The 13,442-nt window shown below is 42.7% G+C and overlaps 1 protein-coding gene across 1 annotated transcript in view; it reads left to right on the top strand.

The window, feature by feature from the left end:
• LOC126354205 (trypsin-4-like) overlaps nt 1–11,582 on the top strand; it is a 75,157-nt gene extending 63,575 nt beyond the window's left edge. The window contains exon 3 of the mRNA XM_050003662.1: nt 9,635–11,582. Within this exon, the coding sequence (XP_049859619.1) occupies nt 9,635–10,012 (378 nt within the window). The 3' untranslated portion in view covers nt 10,013–11,582. The remainder of the gene's footprint in view (nt 1–9,634) is intronic.
• The last annotated feature ends 1,860 nt before the right edge of the window (nt 11,583–13,442 follow it).

Raw genomic sequence — 13,442 nt, 5'->3', positions numbered from 1 at the left:
CCATACAAATACTTTCAGAAACGACTTCCTGACACTTAAATCTATATTCGATGTTAACAAATTTCTCTTCTTCAGAAACGCGTTCCTTGCCATTGCCAGTCTACATTTAGATCCTCTCTACTTCGAACATCATCAGTTATTTTACTTCCTAAATAGCAAAACTCCTTTACTACTTTAAGCGTCTCATTTCCTAATCTAATTCCCTCAGCATCACCCAATTTAATTTGACTACAGTCCATTATCCTCGTTTTGCTTTTGTTGATGTTCATCTTATATCCTCGTTTCAAGACACTGTCCATTCTGTTCAATGCTCTTCCAGGTCCTTTGCTGTCTCCGACAGAATTACAACATCGGCGAACCTCAAAGTTTTTACTTCATCTCCATGACTTTTAATACCTACTCTGAATTTTTCTTTTGTTTCCTTTACTGTTTGCTCAATATATAGATTGAATAACATCGGGGAGAGACTACAACCCTGTCTCACTCCTTTCCCAACCACTGCTTCCCTTTCATGCCCCTCTACTCTTATAACTGCCATCTGGTATCTGTACAAATTGTAAATAGCCTTTCGCTCCCTGTATTTTACCCCTGCCACCTTCAGAATTTGAAACAGAGTATTCCAGTCAACATTGTCAAAAGTTTTTTCCAAGTCTACAAATGCTAAAACGTAGGTTTGCCTTTTCTCAATCTTTCTTCTAAGATAAGTCGTAAGGTCATTATTGCCTCATGGGTTCCAACATTTTTACGGAATCCAAACTGATCCTCCCTGAGGTCCGCATCTACCAGTATTTCCATTCGTCTGTAAAGAATTCGCGTTAGTATTTTGCAGCTGTGACTTATTAAACTGATAGTTCGATTATTTTCACATCTGTGAGCACCTGCTTTCTTTGGGATTGGAATTATTATATTCTTCTTGAAATCTGAGGGTATTTCGCCTGTCTCATACATCTTGCTCACCAGCTGGTAGAGTTTTGTCATGACTGGCTCTCCTAAGGCCGTCAGTAGTTCTAATGGAATGTTGTCTACTCCCACGGCCTAGTTTGGACTCAGGTCTTTCAGTGCTCTGTCAAACTCTTCACGCAGTATCTTATCTCCCATTTCGTCTTCATCTACATCCTCTTCCATTTCCATAATATTGTCCTCAAGTACCTCGCCCCTGTATAAACCCTCTATATACTCCTTCCACCTTTCTGCCTTCCCTTCTTTGCTTAGAACTGGGTTGCCATCTGAGCTCTTGATATTCATACAAGTGGTTCTCTTCTCTCCAAAGGTCTCTTTAATTTTCCTGTAGGCAGTATCTATCTTACCCCTAGTGAGATAAGCTTCTCCATCCTTACATTTGTCCTCTAGCTATTCCTGCTTAGCCATTTTGCACTTCCTGTCGATCTCATTTTTGAGACGTTTGTATTCCTTTTCGCCTGCTTCATTTACTGCATTTTTATATTTTCTCCTTTCATCAGTTAAATTCAATATTTGTTCTGTTACCCAAGGATTTCTACTAGCCCTCGTCCTTTTACCTACTTGATCGTCTGCTGCCTTCACTACTTCATCTCTCAGAGCTACCCATTCTTATTCTACTGTATTTCTTTCCCCCATTCTTGTACAACCTCTGGTTTAGTCAGTTTATCCAGGTCTCATCTACTTAAATTCCCACTTTTTTGCAGTTTCCTCAGTTTTAATCTACAGTTCATAACCAATAGATTGTGGTCAGAGTCCACATCACCCCCTGGAATCTAGAGTTCATAACCAATAGATTGTGGTCAGAGTCCACATCACCCCCTGGAAATGTCCTACAATTTAAAACCTGATTCCTAAATCTCTGTCTTACCATTATATAATCTATCTGATACCTTTTAGTATCTCCAGGATTCTTCCATGTATACAACTTGCTTTTATGATTCTTGAACCATGTGTTAGCTATGATTAAGTTATGCTCTGTGCAAAATTCTAGCAGGCGGATTCCTCTTTCATTTCTTAGCCCCAAACCTTATTCGCACACTATTTTTCCTTCTCTCCCTTTTCCTACTGACGAATTCCAGTCACCCATGACTATTAAATTTTCGTCTCCCTTCACTACCTGAATAATTTCTTTTATGTCATCATACATTTCATCAATTTCTTCATCATCTGTAGAGCTAGTTGGCATATAAACTTGTACTACTGTAGTAGGCATGGGCTTTGTGTCTATCTTGGTCACAATAATGCGTTCACTATGCTGTTTGTAGTAGCTTACCCGCACTCCTATTTTTTTAGTCATTATTAAACTTACTCCTGCATTACCCCTATTTGATTTTGCATTTATAACCCTGTATTCGCCTGACCAAAAGTCTTTTTCCTCCTGCCACCGATCTTCACTAATTCCCACTATATCTAACTTCAACCTATCCATTTCCCTTTTTAAATTTTCTAACCTACCTGCCCGATTAAGGGATCTGACTTTCCACGCTCTGATCCGTAGAACGCCAGTTTTCTTTCTCCTGATAACGACATCCTCTTGAGTAGTCCCCGCCCAGAGATCCGAATGGGGGACTATTTTACCTCCGGAATATTTTACCCAAGAGGATGCCATCATCATTTAATCATACAGTAAAGCTGCATGTCCTCGGGAAAAATTACGGCTGTAGTTTCCCCTTGCTTTCAGCCGTTCGCAGTACCAGCACAGCAAGGCCGTTTTGGTTAATGTTACAAGGCCAGATCAGTAAATCATCCAGACAGTTGCCCCTGCAACTACTGAAAAGGCTGCTGCCCCTCTTCATGAACCATATGTTTGTCTGGCCCCTCAACAGATATCCCTCCGTTGTGGTTGCACCTACGGTACGGCCATCTGTATCGCTGAGGCACACAGGCCTCCCCACCAACGGCAAGGTCCATGGTTCATGGGGGGCATGTAATCCTAGCAGTTCAAAACAACATATGTTGAGCCTTTGTCCACAGATAGGATTATAGTGTCAGGATCAGTTTTTAGATGGTGGACAGCAATTCTTTCTGCAGATGTAAGGCATTACCTACAGAAAAATCTGAGGTACAGCTATAGGCACCTGCATGTCATCATCCTATGCCAATCTGTTCATGAGCCATCTAGAGGAATCGTTCCTAAAAAACCCAGAATCCAAAACCCCTCACCTGGTTCAGATTCACTGATGACATCTTTGCTATCTGGATCGAAGGTGAGGACACCTTATCCGGATTCCACCAGAACCTCAACTTCTCCCCCAATTGTTTCACCTGCTCCTACTCAACCGAACAAGCCAACTTCCTAGATATTGTCCTCCACCTCAAAGATGGCTACATCAGTACGTCCATCCATATCAAACCTACTAACCACTTCAACAGCTTCCACCTGTTTCATAGCACGAAGTCCCTTCTGTACAGCCTAGCCACCTGTGGTCGTAACATCTGAGATGACGAGCAGTCCCTCTCGAAATATACAAAAGGTCTCACTGAAGCCTTCACTGGTTGCAATTATCCACCCAACCTTGTACAAAAACAAATCCCCTATGCCATATCTTTCCAGTCTCCCACCAGATCGCAAAGTCCCACCATCTGGCCACAGAGCAGCATTCCACTCATTACTCAGTATCACCCAGGACACTCTTCTCTGGGATTTCGATTACTTCTCGTCGTTCCCTGAAATTAGAGATATCCTGCCCACTATCCTGTCCCACCCTTCCCACAGTGGTATTCCACATCCACCGAACGTACACAACATACTCGTCCATCCTTACATAATCCCTGCTCCCAATCCCTTACCTCATGGCCCATGCCCCTGTAATAGGACAAGGTGTAAGACCTGTCCCATACATCCTCCAGCCACCACCTAATTCTGTCTGGTCACAAACATCACCTATCCCATCGAAGGCAAGGCTATCTGTGAAACCAGTCATTTGGTTTACAAGCTGTAACCACTGTGCTACATTCTGTGTAGACATCACAACCAACAAGCTCTCTGTCCACATGAATGGCCACTAGCAAACTGTGGCCAGGAAACAAGTGGACCACCATGCTGCTGAACACGCTGCCAAACATGATATCTTTTATTTCAATGACTGCTTCACAGCCTGTGCCTTCCCATGAACACCAGCTTTTGTGAATTGCGTAGATGGGAACTTTCCCTGCAGTACATCCTACGTTCCCGTAACCCTCCTGGCCTCAACCTTTGTTAGTCACTGTCCTCAGCCATCCAGCCCCCTGTTCCCATTCCAGCACTATACAGCCTTCATTTGGCACCCACAACTAGTCATTTTATTTCTCTCCTTTCCCGCTACTTCTCACCCTCCCCATCCCTAACTCTTCCCTGCCCTCTGTCTAGCCTGCAACACTTCACTGTCCGCCACCCCCACCATACCATCGCTCCCACTCCATGCCCCAGCCTCTTCTTTATTCCCACCCAGTGGCCACTCACATCCTGCACTGGTGCTGCAGCTCACAGTGTGGTTTCAGTAGCCTGAGACAGCAGCCTTTGTGTGAGTGTGTGCGCCTATGTGTGTCTATTGTTGTCGAAAGCTTCAATGACCGAAAGCTTTAATTGTGACAGTCTTTTTGTTGTGCCTATCTGCGACTCATCATCTGCACTACTGCACTATATGGTGTGTAGCAACTTTCCTTCTCATAATACTGTTATTTTCTGATTAGCTTAGACAGCACGTGCCCTAGGCTAGCCACTCTCCTGGAGCACTGTTAGGCTCCCTTGAGGGCCCGCACGCGACGCTACGAGGAGAAAATCGATTGTTCTCAACAACAGTACGGCTACTCGATCGCTTTTTCGTCCAATCGGCTTTCAGTTGAACGAGAGAGGCGCGTGGCCACGAGACCCATTTTCAAGTCGAAATACCAAGTTGCAAATATTTTATATTTCATTCGTTGCCTACTTTTGGGCTGAGACCCATTTTCAAATCAACATAATAAAGTCGAAAATGGCATTCCTGAAGATGCCAAAAAATGTGTAATGTACATTTACACATCTGTATGCACTGTAACTGCATTAGACATTTTTTGATATCATTGGAATTGCCATTTTCGATTTTATTATGTAGATTTGAAAATGGGTCTCAGCCCAACAGTAGTCACCGAATGAAATATAAAATCTTTGCCACTTGGACTTATTTTTCGTTCTAATGATTAAGAGAAGTTGCTGCTCCAAGTTCCTCCAGAATGCTGAAAGTTCGTAAGGAATGCAAACAGTGGCAAGAATTTGTCAGTATTTCTTTCTTCTTTACTTATCCCTAAAGGAAAGCCCTTGCTCAACTTGTCCTCTCAACAGAGCTTTATTAATTACGTGTTAACTGCATCTGGAACAGTTTAATGTACTCCATCTATTTATCAGTTTTAGATCGTGAGAGGAAGAAAAATTAGGCTTTCAGTACAAGTACATAATGAAACGAATGTATATATTGCTTGTTTTAATTTTGAGGTATCCATTGAGATGTCCGACAAGAATAGGAGCTGAAGTAATGAATTAAAATTTGTACCACTGCCAGCACATGAACCCGACTCTCCTATTTAATACGCATATGTGCTGTCGACCACCTTAGCAGCACATCCGACATAGACGCATGTACTACCCTAGTGTGATGAGTATGGGACCAAACTGCTGAGGTCATCGGTCCCTAGGCTTACACACTACTTTATCTGACTTAACACACACCCCCATGCCCAAGGGAGGATTCGAACGTCCGACGAGGGGGGGGGGGGGGGGGGGGGAGCCGTACGAACCGTGGAAAGACGCCCCAGACCGCGCGGCTACTTTTAAGGCTTTCGTGGCTATATGTTAAGACATTACATGTCGGCTTCTGTCTCGGGTTCTTCGACCGATGTTTGTTTCATAATTTTTCTGACGTTTCGCGGGCACAAGTTGCTGGCATTGCCAAAACTTCGACCTCCAGTGCTGGTGGCGGACTGCAGAGGAGCTCGCGGCCGCAGATTATCCGTACCCGGCGCGCTAACTTCCGAGGGCTCTGCCGTGGCCATTTCTTCTGAGGATCTTCCTTTACTACCTACCTAGTATAGCCGTACAAATGTGCAAACATGACAACAGCTTCAATAAGAAAGAAGAAAGCCTCAAGTTGAACGGATCCTGGATGCCCGTGATGCAGCAAACGACTCTTGCAAGTAGCAAGCTAACAACTGCAACGGAAACGATAACAGAAAGGCCCGTGGACGTCGACGCGCCAGGCACATATAATTTGTGGCCGCAGGCTCGACTCCAGTCCCCACCAACAATAGAGGGTGAAGCCTTCTACAATGCCAGCCATTCGTGCTGACGAAAAAAAAAATATCGAATAAACGTCGGCCGAGCAACCTGGGAGAAGAAGACAGTAGGCAGTTTGTATCATCATCATCATCATCATTTAAGACTGATTATGCCTTTCAGCGTTCAGTCTGGAGCATAGCCCTCTTATAAAATTCCTCCATGTTCCCCTATTCAGTGCTAACGTTGGTGCCTCTTCTGATGTTAGACCAATTACTTCAAAATCATTTTTAACCGATTCCAGGTACCTTCTCCTTGGTTTACCCCGACTCCTCCTACCCTCTACTGCCGAACCCATGAGTCTCTTGGGTAACCTTGCTTCTCCCATGCATGTAACATGACCCCACCATCTAAGCCTGTTCGCCCTGACTGCTACATCTATAGAGTTCATTCCCAGTTTTCCTTTGATTTCCTCATTGTGGACACCCTCCTGCCATTGTTCCCATCTACTAGTACCTGCAGTCATACTGGCTACTTTCATATCCGTAACCTCAACCTTGTTGATAAGGTAACTTGAATCCACCCAGCTTTCGCTCCCATACAACAAAGTTGGTCGAAAGATTGAACGGTGTACAGATAACAGTCTTGGTACTGACTTCCTTCTTTCAGAAGAGAGTAGATCGTAGCTGAGCGCTCACTGCATTACCTTTGCTACACCTCGCTTCCAGTTCTTTCACTATGTTGCCATCCTGTGAGAGTATGCATCCTAAGCACTTGAAACCGTCCACCTGTTCTAACTTTGTTCCTCCTATTTGGCACTCAATCCGTTTATATTTCTTTCCCACTGACATTACTTTCGTTTTGAAGATGCAAATCTTCATACCATAGTCCTTACATTTCTGATCTAGCTCTGAAATATTACTTTGCAAACTTTCAATCGAATCTGCCATCACAACTAAGTCATCCGCATATGCAAGACTGCTTATTTTGTGTTCACATATCTTAATCTCACCCAGCCAGTCTATTGTTTTCAACATATGATCCATAAATAATATGAACAATAGTGGAGACAGGTTGCATCCTTGTCTTACCCCTGAAACTACTCTGAACCATGAACGCAATTTACCGTCAACTCTAACTGCTGCATGACTATCCATGTAAAGACCTTTAATTGCTTGCAAAAGTTTGCCTCCTATTCCATAATCTCGTAGAACAGACAATAACTTCCTCCTAGGAACCCGGTCATACGTCTTTTCTAGATCTATAAAGCATAGATACAATTCCCTGTCCCACTCATAACACTTCTCCATTATTTGCTGTAAGCTAAAGATCTGGTCCTGACAACCTCTAAGAGGCCTAAACCCACACTGATTTTCATCCAATTGGTCCTCAACTAATACTCGCACTCTCCTTTCAACAATACCTGAGAATATTTTACCCACCTCGCTGATTAAAGAGATACCTCTGTAGTTGTTACAATCTTTTCTGTTTCCATGTTTAAAGATTGGTGTGATTACTGCTTTTGTCCAGTCTGATGGAACTTTTCCCGACTCCCAGGCCATTTCAATTATCCTGTGTAGCCATTTAAGATCTGCCATTCCACTGTATTTGATGAGTCCTGACTTAATTTCATCCATCCCAGCTGCTTTATTGCACTGCAATCTATTGGCCATTTTCTCCACTTCCTCAAATGTGATCCTATTTCCATCATCATTGCTATCCCATTCTACCTCGAAATCTGAAACATTACTGATCGTATTTTCACCTACATTGAGCAACTCTTCAAAATATTCCCTCCATCTGCCCAAGGCATCCACAGGATTCACCAGCAGTTTTCCTGACCTGTCCAAAATACTTGTCATTTCCTTCTTACCTCCCTTTCGAAGACTGCTAATTACACTCCAGAACGGTTTTCCAGCAGCTTGACCCATAGTCTCCAACCTGTTTTCAAAGTCTTCCCAAGATTTCTTCTTGGATGCTGCAATTATCGGTTTGGCATTGTTTCTTTCTTCAACATAACTTTCTCTGTCTACCTGAGGTCTCGTATGTAGCCATTTTTGATACGCCTTCTTTTTTCTTTTACAGGTTTCCTTGACTGTGTCATTCCACAAAGCTGTTTGCTTCATCCTACTTTTACACGCTACTGTTCCAAGACATTCTTTAGCCACTTCTAGTACTGTGTCCCTGTACGTTGTCCATTCCTTTTCCAATGACTGTAATTGACTACATTCAACAAACTGGTACCTTTCTGAGATCGCTGTCACTTACTTGTGCCTAATTTCCTTATCCTGAAGTCTCTCCACTCTTATCCTCCTACATCTGGACCTGACCTCCTGTACTTTCGGTCTCACAATCCCAATTTCACTGCAGATTAAATAATGATCAGTGTCATCAAAGAATCCCCTGAATACATGTGTGTCCCTCACAGCCTTCCTGAATTCCTGATCTGTTATTATATAGTCAATGACAGATTTGGTTCCCCTGCCTTCCCAAGTATACCGGTGAATGTTCTTATGTTTAAAAAAGGAGTTTGTGATTACTAACCCATACTGGCACAGAAATCCAGGAGTTGTTTCCTGTTCCTGTTGGCCTCTATATCCTCTCCAAATTTAGCCATAACCTTTTTATACCCTTCTGTTCGATTTCCAATCCTTGCATTAAAATCACTCATGAGCAGAACACTGTCCTTGTCCTTTACTCTAACAACTACATCACTAAGTGCCTAATAAAAACTATCCATCTTATCTTGATCTGTCCCTTCACAATGCGAATATACTGACACAATCCTAATTTTCTTGCTAGACACTGTCAAATCTATCCTCATCAGTCGTTCGTTTACATACCTTATTGCAATTACCCTGGGTTCCAATTCTTTCCTGATGTAAAGCCCTACACCCCATTGTGCTATTCCTGCTTTGACTCCTGACAAGTAGACCTTGTATTCTCCCACTTCCTCTTCTTTCTGATCCCTTAACCGAATGTCACTAACAGCTAAAACGTCCAGCCCCATCTAACTTGGAGCCTCTGCCAGCTCTGCCTTCTTCCCTGAGTAGCCCCCATTGATATTAATAGCTCTCCATCTCATTACTATTTGTTTGCCAAGTCGTATCTTAGGAGTCCCTGGTTTGTCAGTTAGAGGTGGGACTCCATCACCTCCAAAGGTCCGAGGAACTAACCGGTGGATTTGGTAGTCTTTGCCGTATGAGCACAAAGGTGACCACGGCTCAGAATACGTCTGAGATGCCCAGCCTTCTTCCAAAGTAACTGGTATCCCGACTGTCAGGACCACTTACTTGGCCACTCATACTTTGCCCATGGTTCATGAACTAGGACATGACTACAGGAACGCACACCATGAACCACAGGCAGTTTTTTAAAGAATAAATAACTCGGTCAGCCAGCAGACTGTTTTGATTTCGCCACAGCTGTAACCTCGCTGTTTGGCAGGCAGTGTCACTGGCGACGCAGGAGCCGGCCGCGGGCAGCACGGCGCGCGTCGCCGGCTGGGGGCTGCAGGCTCGCGGGGGCGTCACCTCCCTGAAGCTGCGTGCCGCCACTCTGCACATCTTCGACCGCGAACCGTGCAACGCCAAATACAACGTGGCACTCAGCGAGGTCCTGCTGTGTGCTGGGGCAGAGGGCGTCGACGCGTGCGTCGGTGACGGCGGTGGCCCGCTCGTGGACACTGAGACCAAGCAGCAGGTGGGCGTGGTGCTGTGGGAGCACGACTGCGCCCAGCCCAGGCACTACGAGCAGGACTTCCGCATGCCGTACACCAGCGTGGCTGGCCTCCGCTCCTGGATCAAGAATAAGACCGGCATCTAGCACACACGACAACCGTTCTTAACTTTACCACTCCTGCTCTCTTATACATTGTGCACTCACACCTGCAGATTAGTCATTGAACATCGGTGTTTACATACGCATATTTAAATTAGACTAGTAGCTGTACGTTCAATAACATGATAGCATTAAACAGTAAGAGTAATGTAGAGTTTGTAAAATCCACTCAGCCATAGTGAGTATGCATCTCCCTAGGGCTCAATGCAGTCTGGTGCGAACTATAGAGAATAACATGTGCAGAGCAGAAAAATCAACGAGATGCAAGTACCACTATCAGTTTTGACTCTGTCACTTAACCATTTGCTGTATTAGAGACTAAACTCAGTTCTTTTCTGTTATTCATTTCCTTGTCATCATTTCGTTCAGCAAATAATTAGTTTCTAAATTCTAATTCTGTGTTGCACATTCCTGTAGCTACATTTGTTTTAAAGGGTTCAATTACCTATTCAGTTTATAAAGCATTATATCAGAAATTACCCAGCATAATAATTGTAAAAATAATACATCAGTAGGAAGGCTATAAGCATTTGAGGCCAAGAATGTGCTTTGGCCAGTCCTCGGATTGGGGCAGCTGAAGGCAATGCCACAGCTGCAGCAATGACGGCAGTGGCAGAACGCTTCATCGGCATTCGTAGAACCTGTCAGCTTCTTCAGTATTCATAGAACAAACGCAGTTCTGTCAGAAACTGGAGAACCTATGCAGTTCTGTTCATCAGACAGACAAATGTATTTTTCCCTCCCCATCATGGCCTAGTATATTACCACTATAAAAAATGAAACAATAAATCAGTATAAAGTATATTTGGTGACAATAACCTGTCTTTGATTCGATCTCTGTACACATTTGGTTCAACACAAAGTGGACCCTTAAAGTGACTACCACAGCCTCATTTCATGGCTAAATTTTCTGTATTATTTAGCAAAATACCTAAAGATATTGGTATTGTTGGTATAGCTTGCAGGTTCAGGTTCACCTGGCACCAAAACTACTGTGGTTCGATTTTTGAACCCACTTAGTGGAAGGCACAATGGAAACTCTAAGTGCTGCATTGTTATTGCCATATATAAATTGGGTATATTATCTATCAAAATACGTAAAGATATTGGCACTGCTGGTTTAACTTGCAGGCTAAAACAAAATTGGAGATACAACTAGTATCTACTTGATACAAAGCACAGTGGACCCTCAAATTAAGAGTCACAATGTTATTTTCAGATTTATATGGTTTTTATTATAATCAAAATGTCGAAAGATATTGGTACTACTGGTGTAAGGTACAGCTTAAAGTAGACTTGGCACACAGAATACGATTGTGGTTCGATTTTGTACCCATCTGGTGCAAAGTACAATGGACCCTCAAAACAACTGCCATGATGTCATTTACACATCTACATTGTCTGTGCTCTGAAAATACATAAAGAGTTCTTCTACAACAGTACAAAACACATTTGGTTCACTTATTGGCACCACTGGTTGTACTAAGGTATGATTGGATCCAGTAATTTTAGAAATACAATAAATGTACATTGTCAAATCCTTTCATATATCGAATTGGTTTGTTGTAAACTTTCTGCCATATCCTCTTACCATTTATCTCCTCTTTGTTGTGCCGTTCTTCTACCTGAGATCTTTAAGGAGTTTTAATTTTGCATTATATTTCCTTCATAGTGCTATTGTTAAGACACTACATTCTAGCGGAACTTCGGTACAGAACTTTACATTTACTACTTTAGCAAATGGATAATACTTAACCATAGACATTATGTCAGTTATAAATTCTGAAACGACTTTTCAGTCGTTAGACCATAAAGTTTTTAACAAGGTCTAAAGGGAAATGCGTATTTATAATAAATTGTTTCACGTTTCCTGTAATTTAATACCATCTTAGATCCTTTGTTTCCTGCGATTACATAAACAGACCGACACTTTCCATTGGTATTTATAGTAAATGCTGACCCGGATTTTTCCATAGACTGTATTTAAAGCAACATATTTGCAAGCTGCAGTCAAGACATTAACAAAATGCCAAAGGTAATGTTAATCAGAACACTGGGAGGAGTTATGGTCTAAATAGCAATTGATAGATTCATTCTATAAATCATACGACAAAAGATGGCTAAAGAAACGCCACACAATTTTTTTATCTGACAAACGCTTTCAAAAATATGCGGTCTATGGTTAACAAAGTGATCAGCTGCGGATCAACACACCACACTAACCACAACTACTAGCTTTATCTGACTTCATAAATGTGAATCCGTGGTATGGCCTAAACACTACACTACTATCAAGCGTCTGTCCTCTACTATTCCATAAAGAAAAATATGGTTCCAACTATAAGGGCGCTGAGAAGCATATATTGCAGCCCCACGCCGTAGCGGCGAATATTTTACCCTTCTACAGGTGAGGGAGGCAAAGGATGACGCGGTCGCCGACTGGAGTCACCAACAGCGACAATCCGATATTAACGGCGCGCGCGCGGAAAATATGCAAATACGCGGTCTCGGGTTCGGCTGATTCGGAACACAGGTACTTCTCTATGAGCCTCTGAATCCCCAGTGGATTCCATTGTGCAGGTGGACCCGTTTGCTGGTCTGCCAAGCCAATTTGACTCTGTGACACGACTGTGCATTACTGAACATGTCAAATGTTTAGACAGCTGACTCAAATAAGTGTGTGTGATGCAAGACGCAGTACCTCTGACGGTTCAGATGGTGACCGGAACAGGCTCTAAGTGGCACACTAGCAAAGGATACAAGTTTCGCCATTTAGGTAAAGACTTGCTGTTCTTTACTAGAGAAGTGGCAGTACAAGAGTCTTTCTCTATTGCTTTCCTATCCAGCTTGGTAGCATAGCACATTTACATGCTTAGACTACACCCACTTGCCATGCCACTACCTGAATTTACTGTATTATTATTAGACCATGCGGCATCGGACTTCGGGGAAACGGCTCTCGCGTGTAATAGGTTTGAATAGACACCCTATGGTGATCCAACTACTACACGGAATTATCGGAATAAATAATGATAATGGCGTGTAACTTATTTTTATGTCTATATTTGATTATTAGTAGCACTGATAATCTCTTTGAAGTGACTGAACAGGAAGAACTTAATTCTGTATATTTGATATTGCCTAGCAGGAGGACATTATTCATTTGAAACAATACTATAGCCTGAAATCGTTTCACAAGACATAAACACACATGATAAACACTTGAACTTCCTTTAGGTTAATGTAAACTACACAAATTGTAATTACTGAATTTAGTGTTATTGAGCTAGCGTTGTGCTGAAGGCACAATGTGTACTGTGGTCACAGCAATTTCCTTGAACGCTTAATTAAAGAACAATAGAGATCAGCTTGTCGATATATTTACTGAAAACGCTAATTGAGAATCACGTTGCTC

The sequence above is a fragment of the Schistocerca gregaria genome, chromosome 3 (genome assembly GCF_023897955.1).
Source record: "Schistocerca gregaria isolate iqSchGreg1 chromosome 3, iqSchGreg1.2, whole genome shotgun sequence".
NCBI lineage: Eukaryota > Metazoa > Arthropoda > Insecta > Orthoptera > Acrididae > Schistocerca > Schistocerca gregaria.
Note: the sequence above shows the minus strand (reverse complement) of the source record. Positions and strands in the feature narration are given on the sequence as shown.